The sequence below is a fragment of the Bombus terrestris genome, chromosome 7, assembly GCF_910591885.1.
Source record: "Bombus terrestris chromosome 7, iyBomTerr1.2, whole genome shotgun sequence".
NCBI lineage: Eukaryota > Metazoa > Arthropoda > Insecta > Hymenoptera > Apidae > Bombus > Bombus terrestris.
Window position 1 is genome coordinate 7,482,566 of NC_063275.1, and position 17,120 is coordinate 7,499,685.

Here is a 17,120-nt window from a genome sequence, read left to right on the forward strand (position 1 = left end):
ACAGCATAATATCCAACAACCTCAACTACCTTACCACATACGAACCCACATACTGGCCCACCGACACAAACAAAATACCCGATCTCCTTGATTTCTTCATAACTAAAAATATCTCGCCAAGACACGTCCAAATCAATTCCTCGGCTGATCTCTCCTCTGATCATTCCCCCGTGATAGTAACAGTCAGTTCAACTATCATCGAGAATACACCTAATGGCTCCATTCATAACCAACACACCAACTGGCAGCTCTTTAGAGAAGTCTTTACCCACACAACTTCAGCCTCAACCTCACTAAAAACCAATGACGAAATCGAAGCAGCCACGGAATACCTAAATGAGAGCATAATAAACGCTATCCGCGTCTCCACACCGGCAAAAACGTCCATCAGCAATCACGAATACCCCCAGTACATACTAAAAAAAATAGCAGAAAAACGTAGACTAAGAAGGATATGGCAGACCCATAGAACACCGGAGGACAAACGCAAACTAAACAACGCAACTAGAAAACTATCCAAAACCATAAAGAACTACAATAATGACCGTTTTCACAAATATCTCGCCAGCCTGTCCCCCACAGCCGACTCAAACTACTCACTATGGAAAGCCTCCAGGAAACTCACGCGCCCCCCACAAATAATACCTCCAATCCGCCGCCCGCAGGGTGGATGGGCGCGTAGCCCTATAGAAAAAGCCAACCTATTTGCCAAACACTTGACTGAAGTATTCCAACCCCATTCCTCCATAGCCGCAGCGGACGTCACCGAATACCTGCACACTCCCTTCCAAATGTCCCCTCCTATCCAACCCTTCACTTCTGCAGAGATCATAGAAGCAATCAGTCGCCTAAACCCCAAGAAAGCAGCAGGTCACGACCTAATAGGAAATAAAGCAATCAAGGAACTCCCCATAAAAGGGATTGCACTCATCGCATCAATCTTTAACGCCATCCTCCGCCTTGAACACTTTCCTAAGGCGTGGAAAATCTCACTAATCACCCTCATCCCCAAACCCGGTAAACCAATATATGAAGCCAGCTCCTATCGCCCAATCAGTCTTTTACCTACCCTATCTAAACTATTCGAGAGGATGCTCACGAACCGTCTCCTTCCACTCCTAGAAGAATTGAAAACTCTCCCAGATCACCAATTCGGCTTCCGAAAACAACACTCAACAGTAGAGCAAATCCACCGCATAACCCACATGATCAGCCAAACCCTTGAAAAGGAAAAATACTGCTCAGCCGTATTCCTAGACATCCAACAGGCATTCGATAAAGTATGGCATGAAGGGCTACTCTACAAGCTTAAAAAAATCCTACCCCACCAATACTACTCCATCTTAAAATCCTACCTAACCAACAGACAATTCATAGTCAAATGTCTAGGCGCCACTTCCGCAACATTCCCAATAGAATCCGGCATACCGCAAGGTAGTGTCCTCGGACCCCTACTATTCTCCATCTACACTGCCGACTTACCCATATCAAACGAGGTAACAATAGCAACATTTGCCGACGACACAGCACTATTAGCTACCCACGCAGACCCGGCAATTGCCTCATCCACTCTCCAGCGAAGTCTCGACTCCATGGAAAAGTGGTTCCAAAAATGGGGCTTTAAAATAAACGAAAAAAAATCCTCCCATGTAACCTTCACGCTCCGAAAACAAACCTGCCCCCAGGTCACCATTAACAACACAATAATCCCAAGCAAGGACTCCGTAAGATACCTGGGCATGACCCTGGACAGGAGGCTAACCTGGAAAAAACATATCTCGGAAAAAACAAAGCAACTAAAGGAAAAACTAAGAAAATTCTATTGGCTCACGGGCCGACGCTCCAAACTAAACATACAGAACAAAATAACCCTCTACAAGGCCGTAATAAAACCTGTCTGGACCTACGGAATCCAACTATGGGGAACAGCAAGTAACTCCAACATTGAAATACTCCAACGCTTCCAATCGAAAACGCTAAGATCCCTATTAAATGCACCCTGGTATGTTACCAACGAAACAATACACCGAGACCTCAAGATACCTACAGTCAAAGACGAAATACACAAGTCCAGAAGCAGATATAACACAAGAGTCAACAACCACCACAACCCACTAGTCACCCAACTACTGGACACGACGGACCAGATCCGCAGACTAAAAAGAAAATACCCACTAGATTAAATCCTTAGTCCTACTAGAATCAACAATATAAAGCTATTATAATCCATGTCATTGTATCACGCCAAATTAAGTTACTGAAAATTCTCAACGAGAATTGATTGTAAATATTCTAATAAATAAAAAAAAAAAAAAAAAACATACGTATCTACAATATGTATGAAAGCACAATATGGAAAGATGTCAAAACAAAGGACAAAGACAATCTGTATGAGTTGCGAGATTCCCCTTTGCAAAATATTCTGTACAAAATATTATGTATAATAAGAAATGATAGGTTTATAAATATGTATATCTATTTGACCGCAATTACCCGATAGAATTACATACCGACGCTAGTTCCGAAGGGTTTGGGGATATATTGATACACAAGGTAAAAATCGAGTAGTGGAGTACTATAGTAAAAGAACCAGCCCCGCGGAATCCAGATATCACTCCTATGAACTCGAAACATTAGCTGTCGTAAACGCCATAAAACATTTCCGCCACTACCTGCATGGGTGGGAATTTCTTGTTGTCACGGATTGCAACTCTTTAAAGGCGTCTAGTAGTAAAATACATTTGAATGACAGGGTACACAGGTGGTGGGCTTACTTACAAACGTTTACCTTCGACATTGTGTATCGGAAGGGCAAGCGAATGGATCACGTAGATTTCTTTTCGCGAAACCCCACAGGCGTTGACCCTATTAAATTCGACAAAATCAAAGAGAAAATAGTTAATCTGGCCGAAATTTCGGAAGATTGGCTATTAGAGGAACAACGTCGTGATCTTCAAATCTTGGAAATTGTCAGGAAATTGCAAAACGACGAGCTCGCGGAAGATATCGCGAATACTTATGAGTTGCATGCAGGTACCCTTTACCGCAAAGTGTAGCGGAGGGGCAGAACCCTCTGCTTGCCCATTGTTCCGAGAGGCCTTAGATGGTCAGTTATTAACCATGTGCATCAGTCAATTATGCACTTGGGTTGGGATAAGACGCTCGTGAAACTGTACGAGTATTAGTGGTTCGAAGGAATGGCGAAGTACGTTCGTAAGTTCGTAAGGAACTGCCATGCTTGTAGAGTTTCGAAGGCTAGTTCAGGTAAGATACAAGCCGAACTACATCCTATACCTAAGACCAGCATACATTGGCATACGGTCCACATGGATATAACGGGCAAGTTGAGTGGTAAAAGCGATTCGAAGGAGTACATCATTGTATTGATCGACGCCTTCACTAAATTTGTATACCTGCATCATACCCGTAAGATAGATTCTCTTAACACCATTAAAGCGCTTAAATCCGCAATGTTTTTATTCGGGAGTCCATGTCGGATAATAGCGGTGCAGGGAAGATGTTTTATGGATAAAGAATTTCGCGAGTTCTGCGAAAGCAAACGAATTAAAGTTCACTTGATAGCGACCGGTGCCAGTAGAGATAATGGACAAGTAGAGCGTGTTATGGGCACGTTGAAAAACATGTTCACGACAGTAGAAACGACCGGTCGGCCGTGGCAAGACACGATTGGGGAAATACAGCTAGCGTTGAACTGCACCGTCAACCGCGTGACTAATTCGAGCCCTTTACAACTACTATTCGGTAGATCGGCGAGAACGTACGACCTATCGCTACCCGACAATATCGATGAAAAAGAAGTCGATATCTCCGATGTAACACAGCAGGCCGTACAAAACATAGAGGGTAACGCCCAGTACGACAAAGAAAGATTTGATAGGAACAAAGCTAAAGTGGTTAGGTTTAACCTCGGCGACTTCGTACTACGCAAAAACGAGGAAAGAAACCAAACCAAGCTAGAGCGAAAATTCAAGGGTCCATTCGTAATAGCAGAGATTTTGGAAGGAGATAGATATATTTTAAAAACGTTAGACGGCAAACGATCGTTTAAAGATAGTTATGACAGATTAAGAAAAATGCCGGACAGTCGCGTTCCTGCTGAGTTGGACGTCGCTAGTGACAGCAATGACAGTGACCACGGCGATATGAGCACCTCGATCTCGGAAGATCATTAGCACAAAGACCGTAACACTTTACGGAGTATGTTATGAAGCTCGGCTAAGGGGCAAGTGATGTGTTCACGCGCGTCATGAGCTATAGTGTTATGAAGCTCGGCCAAGGGGTAAGTAATGTGTTCACGCGCACCATGAGCTATAGTGTTATGAAGTTTGGTGTGGTCGTGCGATCTATAAAAATGGGATCCATTGGGGTACGAAATTGGGACTGGTCCATTTCGCCGTTAGGACCCGACTGATAATCCACAGGATGCAACTAGTACTTCCAATACTAATTACAACGTTACTAATTCATGTTCTCCTCTATTCCTTTTGTTGTCAAACATCCGGACAAAATTTTGTTGTTACACTGGACCTTCAGCTTATTTAGACATTAAGTTAAAATGTAAACAATGTTAATTGTACCGAGACTAACGTTAGAAAACTCAATATTGTAGTTATACCCGAGGACGTGCGATAGTCAGAATGGCCGTGTCGGAGATGAAAGAACACCGGAACCCCTCCTTGGATTCGCGGGAATACCGTAACTTTGTAACTTAGCATAAACAAATTTCGCTCCGTTTGTTCGAGATTTATGATCATGAGCTTTGGGCTCGAGGCGACAACCAGTCGCCGAACGTAGTCGCGGTCAAGGGATGAACGTTTTGTCTAACAAAGGCATGAAGTAACTCTATAGCTCTCCTTAAAAGAAATACTTGGGACGAGGCACGACGGTAAGCATTTCAACGATTTCTGTCCCGTGGCACGCCACACGCAGACTCTATTCTTCGAGTAAGATGATTACCAGATGTCGACGTGTCTCCACAGTACATGTTCAGCTAGCCCGAGGACCCGCTATAAATCTTATGATTTGTTTAACTAAAGTCCTTCAAAACGACAAGCAGTCCTCGTTCCAACTACGAGAAAATAGGAGAAATCTATTTTTCTCACGAACGACGCTTCCTCTTCTCGAACTCTCTCTTATGGGCGGCTAGCACCCTTCCCTAACCATTAACATGGAAATTGACCAATTAACAATATCGCCAATTTCCTTCACTTTCCGAACGAAGGCTTTTCTCCACGAATCCGATGATTTCGTGCCCTTAGGTACACCCATCATAGTTTTCCTCGACAGCGTTACCGTGATGGAGAACCACTCTCCCGTACGATCTCAAAGACGATTCAAGTAACTCTCAGATACGTAGTGATTGCCCCATGCATTAACATTGAGTACAACTTAGACGCTGAAGAAAAGAAGAATTCGTCATCCCGTTGACCGCGGATTCATTATTGAGCCTAGGATCATTGTCATTAGCTTCTCGAGTATCTAATTATCGCGATTACTTGTCCAATTCCATCATAGTCATATTTGCACTAGTAAATATCTCCTCTATTGCATAATGATCACGTCTAGTGCTAATAGGGATACGTTTCACGCCCTTAACCCTAACTGTAATCTTAACGCCAACCCGACATATATATATGTCGGAGATGGAGAGACACCGGAGCCTTTCGTCGAAACCGGGGAAAAACCCCTAATATTGTAGTTTGGATTCCACCATAGCCGTAGTTAAACAATCACCGTCCTTCAGCCCAATTGTAATTGCCTGGAATCTATGAGAATGAGTTTGGGTTCGAGGTGACAACCAGTCACCGAACGTAGCCGCGGTCAAGGGACGAACATTTTTCTAACAAAGTCATGAAAAAGTCTATAGCCCCCCATAAAAAGAAATAGTTCTAACGGCACTCGACAGTAAGCATACTAACGGTTTCTGTCTCATGGCTCGTCATAAGCAGACCCTATTCTATGGGTAGGTCGATTTCCGGTTGTCGAGATATAATCGCAAAACATCGGCAGCCAGCCTAATGACCCGTCATAAACCTTAAACCTTAATTAACGAAAATAGGCAAACAGTCTTTTCCGTGAAGGACACATCCAAAGACTGACCAATTAACATTAGCGACATTTTCCCTCACTCTCCGAACGAAGACTTGTCTCCACGAATATAAAAGACCTGGTGCCGCTAGAGAAGAGAGCAGTTTTTCCTAAACAGCGTCACCGTGAGAGCTTCGAGTACGATTTCATCGACTAAGGTATCCTTTCGATAGAGTGCTTACTTCGCGTGTTAACTGAGAGTACCACCTAGGCGTTGCCGACGAGTAAAGAGTAAAAGAGTCCCGTTGACCGCGGATTCGTTATCGGACCTAAGACTATTGTCATTCGCATCGCGAGTACCTAACCGCCGCAGCTTGTTTGTCAAACCTCACATCTCCATACTTGTGTCAATAAACTCTGGATCATACCTTGACAATGGCTACTACTGGTGAAGATTCGTTGCCTGCCCACATCTCCAATCCTACTGGCTCTCCGACATATATATCAGAAATCAAAAGACATCGGGGCCTTTCTGGAATTTTTTTGAAGATCCCCAATACTTTAGTCTAGACTATTTATTATAGCTGTACTTAAATAATAAAACTTAGAAGTAGTTTTTTATGATTCAATCCGATTATATTTGCCCGAGATTTGTGACGGTGGGTTTGGGCTCGAGGTGACACAACTTGCCGCTAAACGTACGGAATGACAGAGGTATGGAACAGAGGTATGGCATAATTGTATAGCTCTCCTGAAAGATATAGTTGTCGTGAGGGGTACAGCGAGGCACAGAGAAGAGTATATATGTGTAGTTCCATTTGGGCTGGGGGCAGTAAGTTAAGTTCTACTTGCACTGTGGACAAGTAAGTTTAGTTACACTTGAAATGCGGACATGTAAGTTCAGTTCGACTTAGACGTTGGAAGAATGCGCATTTGCTATCCCATCCACCGTGGATTCGTTATTGAACCTAAAGATCATTGCCATTAGCATCTCGAGTATCTAATCGCCACGGTTACTTGTCAAACTCTGTAATAATCATGTTTGTACCAGTAAATATCGTTTATATTGTATAACAATAATGGTTAATTCAAATGAAAATTCGTTACACGCCTCTAACCCCAATGAGAATTCGACATACATGTCGGAGATGTAGGGAAATCGAGCCTTTCTTTGGGAAGATCCCCAATACTTGGGCTCGAGGTGACACAACTGGTCGCCGAACGTGGCCACAGTCACGGGACCGTGTTTCATCTAAGAGAAGAAGTACCGATATTGAGGGACACGCTGTATTAGCAATCAAGCCCCGACCAGGAGCAATGTTGGTTTTACGCGGGACTGCCTAGTAACGGCGCTTGGAATTTTGTTGATATTCCCGATCAATATGTAATTCACAAATGTGACCGTATCTCTCTTTTATTTTGCAATCACCTTGGAGAGTTTACTGATATCGTCTAGGCAGTCAATCTGAAAGTAACCCAGCTTCTCAGTTAACGTGTCTGCGTGCTACAAAATATATTCTATTGTACAAAGAGTTTTCCTGTTGACCGTGGATTCGTTATTGAACCCAAGAACGTTGTCGATAGCTTTCGTTAAACTTATTAACTATTACGCGCCTAAAATTTCTAACGAAAACCCGACATATATATCATATAAATGACTTAAATATACGTACTTCTGCTTCAGGTATTCCTTTAAACCTTCGTGGAAAACGTTTTCTGTCAAGATGTGTGACATCATTCGAATAACTGACGCCGCTGCAAAGATATGGATACACATTAGAGATTGGTTTTTATTAATTCATGATCATTATTCAGTAGCGATTATTTATGTTTATTATTCATTATTCAAAACATGCATATGTAAACAATATCTAGATTTCTTCCAGGATCAAATGATATACATCTGTATATGCATCTTATTTGTTTTTTTTTTTAGTTTTAGTTTTGTTAATTGCATTGTTATTAAGCATTGCAAAAGAGAAATAGTAAAAATTCTTTTCAATTTAAGCATTTCTCATGTTAAAAAATGCTTCACCAAATGAGTCGCGTACGTTTCATATGTTTCATTTAAAAATTTTGAATAAATTCAGCAATAAAAGATATTGACCGTTCACTGTTCCATTATATCTAAATATGAATATTACGCAGACCATTGTCGACTTATATCATTCTTTTTTAAATTATACGATAATCTTCTAACTACAAGGAGCGATGTAAGATAGCAAATTATATTGATAATAATATTTTAGTCTTTGAATAAATATCCTTGTTCTCATATTCGATTATATTTCTTAAAGCAAAAATGATAATGGTAAAAATCTTTTATAATAATTATATTTTTTAGATTTTATAATATCAATATAATGCAATAAAACAGTAGGTACGATTCTTTTCCAGTTAACTCTATATGCGATGTGTGTGCAACGTCAACAAATATCTACACCCGACTCGAGAAACCTGAACTACCTTGCACACGACACCAACTCACAAACCAAAGGAATATGAATTCGACATGTAGGCATAAGATAAACCAATATCTAGAAGGGCTGGGTCTTGATCGAGGCTTCAGTCTTTCGGTAACGGTCTAATCGCAAACTTATAATCTTATTATAGAATAAAGGTATATCGAATTCTGGTTCAAGAAACCAACATTTTTTTATTATTATTTTCCTGTCATTTTTACGTGACACGTGCAAAAAATTTTTAACTTATAAATACTATTAGCAAATAATGCATTTTCACCATTAATGATTTTTCTAATTCATTTATTTTTTCTAATGCTTTAGAACTGGAAAATCTGGCGATTGTGATGTTCATCTTTACATTAACGTCTTGAGCTTAGAAAATCATTTCCATTAGATTAGAGAAAATGTTGTCATAAGAACAGAGAGATATTCAATAAATTAATCTACAATCCTCAAGAAATTCCACCTCTAAAGTCCATTCTTCCATTAAAAGTTTGCTTACCATTTACAATGTTACATTATCATATTTGTGTTAGATTGCTAAATATTCTACTAGTATTACATTTTCGTAAAACACTTTTCAACTTTATCATTAAGTAATTTATTTAATGCAATATAATGAACTTATTTTTTCCAATTTTAATGTAGACAAGTAAAGTACTTCTTTTTTAAAATATTTCTCGTATTTTTATTGACAAGATATTAATTTGTTTCAATAATCTGCGCTATGTAGCTTGATATTATTCTCTTTGAACGTTTGTTCTTCATAGAAATTATTAATATTAATAATTAATAAATTAATTGCCATACTAATAATATATTCAAGAAATATAATCAACGCCATTCTAATGTATCTCCACTAGAACTCAAAAGTATCCTGCAATTTAATTAGAGTATCACAGTTAATAATTATGTGTTAATAAATAATGACGATATTCTGTATTAGTATTATAATATTATGACAGCAAAATTACTTATAAATAACTAATAGATATGGAATCAACTAATTTGATTTGTGGAGTGAAACCAGTTATGATACATTTTTTTAACAAAATTTTTACCATGACGTTATGGAGAGCTTATTTATCCTCAAACTGCATACATATGTAGTCTGTAGTCTGTAGCTGTAGTCATAAATGAAATAGAAAAGTTTTTCCATAAAATATAATTTAATGAATTGAAACTTATAATATAATTTATTTAAGCAATAGTTATTCGAATCTAATACTTCTTATCATATTTCAAATTTTAGGAAACTGTAGTAGACGAAAGGCCTAAGAGATATCTGGAGAACTATAAACAACGTCGCGAGAAAGCCGAAGTACCAAGAGGCTCAACAATGTACCATCGATCCTTCAATAGAATACAGACGACACCAAATTTACAGCACGCAATGAACATTAATCACAGTAACACCAACACCTTTGGTAGTCGAAGCTACGCGCAAGTAAACAACCAATCGCCACCCTTGGACAACCAAAATCAGAACAATAACTGCAACGACATTGCTGACAATTAAGTAGGCGACTGATCTAAGGGTAGAAACCCGGTAAAGAGATGTTAACTGTTCGAAAGATGAAAAATCATTGAAGTTTAGTGACGATGTTGTGGCGGATGAAAGCTAGTGATGGGTTGGTCTATGATCACGAAAAGAGCTGATTTGTTAAGGGCAAGTTTTAATTAGGAAAGTTTTTTTCTTCCTTTTGTTTAATTCTTTACTAGATTATATCTCTTGTGAGGTCTGCTGGGTGTTTCCTTTTCAGTCTTCTTTCCATGTTTGAGGTGTTGATCGTTTTCGCAGCTAGCTGGTTCGAGTTTGTTGCTATTCTTGCCTTATATCTTTCCGCATAACTGCTGATTGCTTGCTTAACCGTTGGTATTGCAAGGTCCCTCCATATATCCTCATTTCTGACATACCAGGGTGCGTATACTATTGTTCTAAGAATGCTAGCTTGTATTGTCTCTATTTTGTTTATATGGTTCATTGCTGCTGTCCCCTATAGTGGTATTCCGTACGTCCATATTTCTTTATGATAGTTTTGATATTTTTAATTTATTTTCTATGCTTAATTTGGATTTTCGACTTGTTAGCCAATGCATTTGTCTCCTCGTTGTCCATCTTTTGTCTATTACTGATTTAGTATGCTGTTTCCAAGTGAGTTGTGTATCTAAATGGAGTCCTAGGTATTTGACCTGTTTTGTTTGTGTTATATGCGTGCCGTTCAATAGGATGTTTGGTAGTATCTTTTTTCGTAGCGTGAATGTAATATGGTTGCATTTATTGGGGTTTGCTTTTATTTGTTTTTCTTGTAGACACTTGCTGGAAGTTTTTTGCTGGAAGTTACCACCTTCCAGCTATCCTCATAGTGGGTTAGTTCGTTGTTCTCATCATTGTTTTGTGTTGTTTCCACGTCTATTTCGTTTATAACTGCATACCCTTTTTCTTCGTTTATTGATTGCATTGGGCTGGTAGAGCTTGTGTCTCTAATTATGTAGAATGTTTTGCCCTTACTTGTAATTTTTATTAGTGGTGTTACGCCGCGCAACACATCTGCATTCCATCCCGCGCGGCGTGACAGCCAACGGTCCACGTGCCGTCCTTCGAACCCTCCACAGGCCTAAGGACCCACCATAAAGTCGAAATTCTAACTGCATTGTTCGCACACATGGTTTAAGTCAATCTGTTTGCCAGTAAGGACTTTCTAATTCCAGAAGTGTTTTCAGTTGGTTTTTTAGAAGGGTCCTTGGGTTTATTATGTGCTCTTAAGAATTACGAAGAAAGCGGAGATATACCTAACGAAAAATCTGAGTTTCCCTGTAAACAATGTCGCCTAGGACCCAAGTTGGTAGGAGGTTTCTTCCTCCTCTCTTCCTTCCTAACATTGGTCCCAACCAATCGACATCGCGGATTATTGCCCTCACTTTACTAACTGAAAATGTAAGCAACGAATCCGCGTTCTTCGTTCAAAGGGCACACCCATACCAAGCTTTCCTCCGTATTCACATTAGAATAAGCTTTAGAGTTTGATCGTCTCTCACGGTGCCTGGAGTTCCTGCATTTCCTACAACTCTCACCGTTCCTGTATCTTTCTGAGTTCCCTCATCATTCATCAAGGTGCCTACACGGCCTAGAGTCTTCTACGGCTCTCACTTATCCAGAACTCCGACAGTTCCCATAACTCTCAAGGGCCTAGAGCGCCTAAAGCTCTCCTTCTCTCATCCAAGACTAACTCTTCCCTCGTTATCTCTGTCTTAATCAACGGCGTTACTACTTTGTGTGATTGTATAAAGTGTTGGAAATATACATTATTATAACTCTGACTCCCAGTGTTATACCGCATTAACCACACCGATTATCCTAACCGAAATACGGGGATCGAACTATTCATGGTGTCGATTATTCTAATCGTAACGGGAATTTACGACTCCCGTTGACGCGTATTCTAACGACCGCGTCTGCCCGCGAAAGCTCGAAAATACAGGTGGAATTTGCATTTTCCACCATTTGGCGATGGGTGATTTCGTTACTGCTTTCTCTTCCATTTGCCGCACTTTCACTGAAGCACTGTTTCACACGTCCTGTTTAGCTCGGCTGCTCGGGCAGAACTCGAATGCTTAAAGTGCTTCATGAAAGTATGTGAACACTTGCCGTAGAAAATTTTTGAAAATTATGGATACGTATATTGTGCCCGTTATTCGAACCTTTTTGAAATTTCATTAATGAAACATAACTACCTGATTATGTTGGTAAAATTTGTAATCAACTCAAAAGTATAATTAGAGGTAATTTATTGCAAGAAATATACTTATTGCTAGTAAAAAATAACGAACAGCGTAAATATTGTAATGAATAATTGACTGTTGGAATACTTGGTTAATCTTTGCAAAGTCTATACTTGTAATAAACATTTTGTAACTTTCTATTTAAATATTTTATCAAAAGATCTTTTTATAAATCGTACCAATATAATCATGACAGTCGTATCCGATTACAATGCCTAAAGAAAATTCAAATGAATAATATATTGTTTTGTGTAATATATTCGTACGAGTTCATATATTTTCGCGAATTATAGCGTATGTATTGTACTTCATGAGCAACAATGTGTGTATTTTATTTCGACGATTCCGCATGAAGAATTTAAATTTGGTAAAAATTACTAACAGATCCGTTATAGGACGTCTCCCAACTATTTATCGTCGAAAGTCTCACCTTTTATTTTTGCCTGATAATGTTTTGGTTTAAGGTTTAATATATTAATTAATTAATAAGATACATAGGTACCTATTATCTCTTGCCCTTGACATTTGCCAATAAATAGAAATCATTAATGGTCACACCGTATTCGTTTATATCTTTCATCTGATGTTAAAAATGTTGCGTCGAACTCTGCTCTGAATATTCTCGAACATATGTATTGGGAATTACTTCTAATAACAATGAGAAAGCCTCTTACCTTTCTGATACGCAATATCGTCGAACAAGTTACTAATTTCTTCAGGCGTGTTCGCGTCCATGTTCATGGGACGCGAATTTTCACCTGCATCTACAATGAAAGCGTTTCCTTGTATATTGTCAACGACAAACACTTCGTCTAATCGCCATTCGGGTAGTACCTACATATATATTACAAATGTACTAGATATGATACAAGAATACGTTTAAAGTATTCGGCGAGAATTTAATGGTGAAAGATATATTAGTTGTTAATTGATGTAGAGATCAGAAACATACGTAGAATGCATAGCTATGTTAATAATCATATAAAATATAAGCAACTGATAATTGAAATTTTGAATGCAACAGAAATTTACTATCGAATTTATAACAATTCTCTTATAACAAATTAATAGAATATAAGGAGAAGACACATTTATTACACTTACCTTATGAGTAATAATATATTGGAAGTACTCTGCAAATCCTTCATTCAACCAAATCCACGTCCACCATTCTGGACTAACAAGATTTCCAAACCACTGATGCGCAAATTCGTGAGCTATAATCATAGTTATACTTTGCTTCGTATAAGTTGTGGTAACACCGTCTTGATAAAGGAAATCGGGCTCCCTGAAATGAAAAGTTTCGATTGAAGTCTGCCATCAAAAATATAATATCTTTTAAATAAATTTTAATATTGTATTAACTGCAGATATATACATGAGATATGACTATTTATTAAATTTATATACTGTCACTGAGATTTGCATTTAGAATTTTCTTAATCTGGAATTTAGGACGAGGCTCTTTATATTTGGGACAGTTTAAAAGAATGTATTTAACGTTAGCCTAGCAATTGTAAACGTTATTCGTTGCTGAATTTGATTACTAAACTAGATATACATATGTATAAACCTTATGTAGACAAAAAGCCATGACATTTGGTTTTCTTAAAAATAAAATTTCTAGTTTTATGAAAGCGCATCATTAAAACTCTACTGGTATGTTATTTGTTTGATTCATCATCCATTCCTAAAAACTCTCATACGCTATGGTTGAAAATTCGATGAGTTCGCCCTTGAAATTTGAACTTTGACCTGCTAAATCGAATTGTGATTTTGATCAACTTTGATTACGTGCTGCAACAATTACATGTAAGTGACGAGGCCCCAATTCTCTATAGCGCCTAGCGGAAAGTCCTCCAGCGATACCTGATCCATTTTTGGTATATAATGGGTGAAATTGATGGCGGTATATTCATTTAAAGCGTCTAGCAATTCTTTACTCTTCTCGAAGGCGTAATGTGTCTGATTCACTGCCTGTGGCTTAGTACACACCCTGAACATACCATCTTCGTTGCATTCATACTTGGAGACTATGAATGCCACTAAATAAGTGGATATCCGAGGAGTTGTTTTGAACTTAGTTGTCTTCATGTCGTTTTTCACTTTTGGTTCTTCAACTGGCAACGGAGGCATGTTCGAAATTGCATGGTAAGATTTCGGATGGGTTATAGAAATGTTGAAGCGTGCCTTGAAAGCAGGCTCATCCCAACAAGGGAACACTAACCGTGCACCTGTTGGCTTGAAAAGAGTCGCAGCCATATATCTGCAAAATGAAAATAAAGTTCTCGAAAATATTGATCGTTCCGAGCAAAAAATGAGCGAGAAAATGCAACAGTTAGTCGTAATTTTTCTTTACGCTTTATTAAGCGAAATGATAGTGTGCAACATTTTCTGCCCAATTAGATTCAAAATGAATAATTTAACTAATTTTAAATAATATTACATAATTACATAACAGCGTTTATTTCTTGTATTGGTTTCTTTTATTTATCATGCTCTTATACTCAATATTTTCAAAATTCTTTTGAATACCAATAAAAAATTATATGAATGAAATTACAAAATGAATAAAAATGAACATATATAAAATGAACAATTTATCTAAGAGATGATTTACGAACTATATAAGAAGGAATCCTTACATTAGATTGCCATTTTTGTCGGTAGATCTGCTCCTGTAAAATCCTGTTACTTCATTGTTCACGACTCCAGAGTAGCTCACAGTAAGCAAGTATTGGTTTCCCTTCTTAAGCTTGTCATCAAGCGTAATAATTAATAATTCATGTACTTCGTCAGATGTAAAACTATTCACCTTAATAGCGGTTTTATTTAAATCGTGCAGGGTAATATTTTTCACAGTTAGGTTCATCATGTTCAGTGTTATTGACTGGGCATCCTGAATTTCAGCTACAATGTAGATCTTCACTTCTCCGGTAAATTTGAAGTCTGTTTCTGATAAATTTGAATTCAAATTCACTGTCAAATCTAGCTCATAAAAATTTGGTTTGGCTTCTACTGGTAGTTTATAGCTTGGTTCGTCGATTTGAGAGCTGATCACGTCTCCAAGTAGAAGATTCGTGAAAATCAGATTAATAAGGAACAGTATCAATATTCTTGCCATTTTGGATCGATTCGGCAAACAAGCGCATCCATTGGATGACCCACAATTCGTTTATTTTCTATTTTGTAAAATATATTATTTATTTATATATTATTATTTCGGCTCGTGAATGTTGATGAAATTTCTTTACTCGATTTTACTTCTAAATCACGCGAAATGTTAATTTGGGCGTATGTAATTAAATACTACACCAGAATCGTCTGCAACCTGCAATAGATTTTCAATGTACATTTGTATCTAACGTTTCAGCTCGGTTGCAAATATTTATGAGATACGAATGAGAAGATAATACCGTAAGAAATATAGATGGAATCGTATACGCGTAATCCATCGAATGATTTAGCGATAAGAAGAAAACTTAATAACTTCCTTAATAGTTCCGATCATTGTGACTTTCATATTTCGAACGATATAGAAATTAATATTTTGGTAACAATTTTTCGAAATCGTCGGAAAATAAGGAATTCATTAATTTAAATGGATTAAAAAGCGCATAAATTAAATATTACGTAAACGCCCAATTTTGGTCTTTAATGCGTAAAATAATATAAAACACGATGAATGGAAAATAAATACTGGCATTTCATCGATATCTCAAATTTTCTAGTGCTGAAGAACTCTAAAATTTAAGAAGACCTCTTTTATTACATCAGAAATATATTTTTTTATATTTAAATCCTTTTTTCTTCATATAATTTTGTAGCGGAACATGAGTCAAAGGACATTTCGAATCATGTTCTGGTTTTGCCTCGGATTGTCGAGTCCGTTAGATTATGAGTAATGTAAAAACAAATAAACTCCGGGCAAAACAATGTCACCGCTACGCGCAACCGTTGAACAACGACAAATTTAAATGTTCCGGCTCTCCTCCAATCAGTATAAAAATACGGACGCAATCTCAAGCGATAATACAAGGATATAAGAGTATAAGGCGATTAGCTGCGAATTATCGAACGGTCTGAATCTAGATTAACGAGTATCTTGTCACGTAAAAAAGAAATTCTCTTGATGATACAAAAGACTTTATTTCTCAAGAGTCCAAGACCCTTGGGTACCACTTACAATGTTCAAGTATCGGCTCACAGTTTAGACTAACTTGATCGTCAATATTCGGGGTTTATATACTATGCAAGGACAACGGAACAGATGGTGGGGTTATTGTTTTTGGAAATTCTTTTCCAGGGTGGCGATGTGTCGCCTAAAGTGACGTCAGTGTAGAAGATTTTGGGGTTACAATCTCCGCGACGAACGATAATGAGATTTATATTGTATCAAGGACTCTGTACACGTATATTTATTCATTTCAAATATACTTGACAAACGGCTACGATTTTATTTTGGCTTTCCTTACTAGTCAATACTTAACACGACCAATCCACCACAATTTTATATGCAAATTATGAATTATGGTCGTTTCTTCATGCCGATTAATTTCCTTGTAGATTGTGGATTTTTATACAAATTCATATTATTATGAACACAAGTAAATGAATAAAATCCAAATAGAAATATGTTTCATCTATTAAAAATTACTGTAATATCGCGGAAAATTGAGGTATACATTTTTCCTCATACTGTTTATAATTTATAATTTATTTACAATAAAGAAACTAAACAGATATTAATTAGGCAGAAAACAATGATGGTTTAACTTGAACTGAACGTAACAACCTTATTTTACTTCAACCACTCTCGCAACT

General features: G+C 37.8%; 1 protein-coding gene across 2 annotated transcripts in view; it reads right to left on the reverse strand.

The window, feature by feature from the left end:
* The window catches only part of LOC100645510 (aminopeptidase N), a 43,824-nt gene extending 27,156 nt beyond the window's left edge, over nt 1-16,668 (reverse strand). The window contains exons 1-6 of one of the 2 annotated variants that reach the window (XM_048407880.1): nt 16,483-16,668; nt 14,942-15,627; nt 14,107-14,562; nt 13,401-13,584; nt 12,971-13,130; nt 7,722-7,803 (exon numbers count right to left, since the gene is read on the reverse strand). In XM_048407880.1, coding sequence (XP_048263837.1) covers nt 7,722-7,803; nt 12,971-13,130; nt 13,401-13,584; nt 14,107-14,562; nt 14,942-15,420 — 1,361 coding nt within the window. In that variant the 5' untranslated portion in view covers nt 15,421-15,627; nt 16,483-16,668. The other variant, XM_048407881.1, reaches the window with a different exon arrangement.
* Nucleotides 16,669-17,120: the final 452 nt, after the last annotated feature.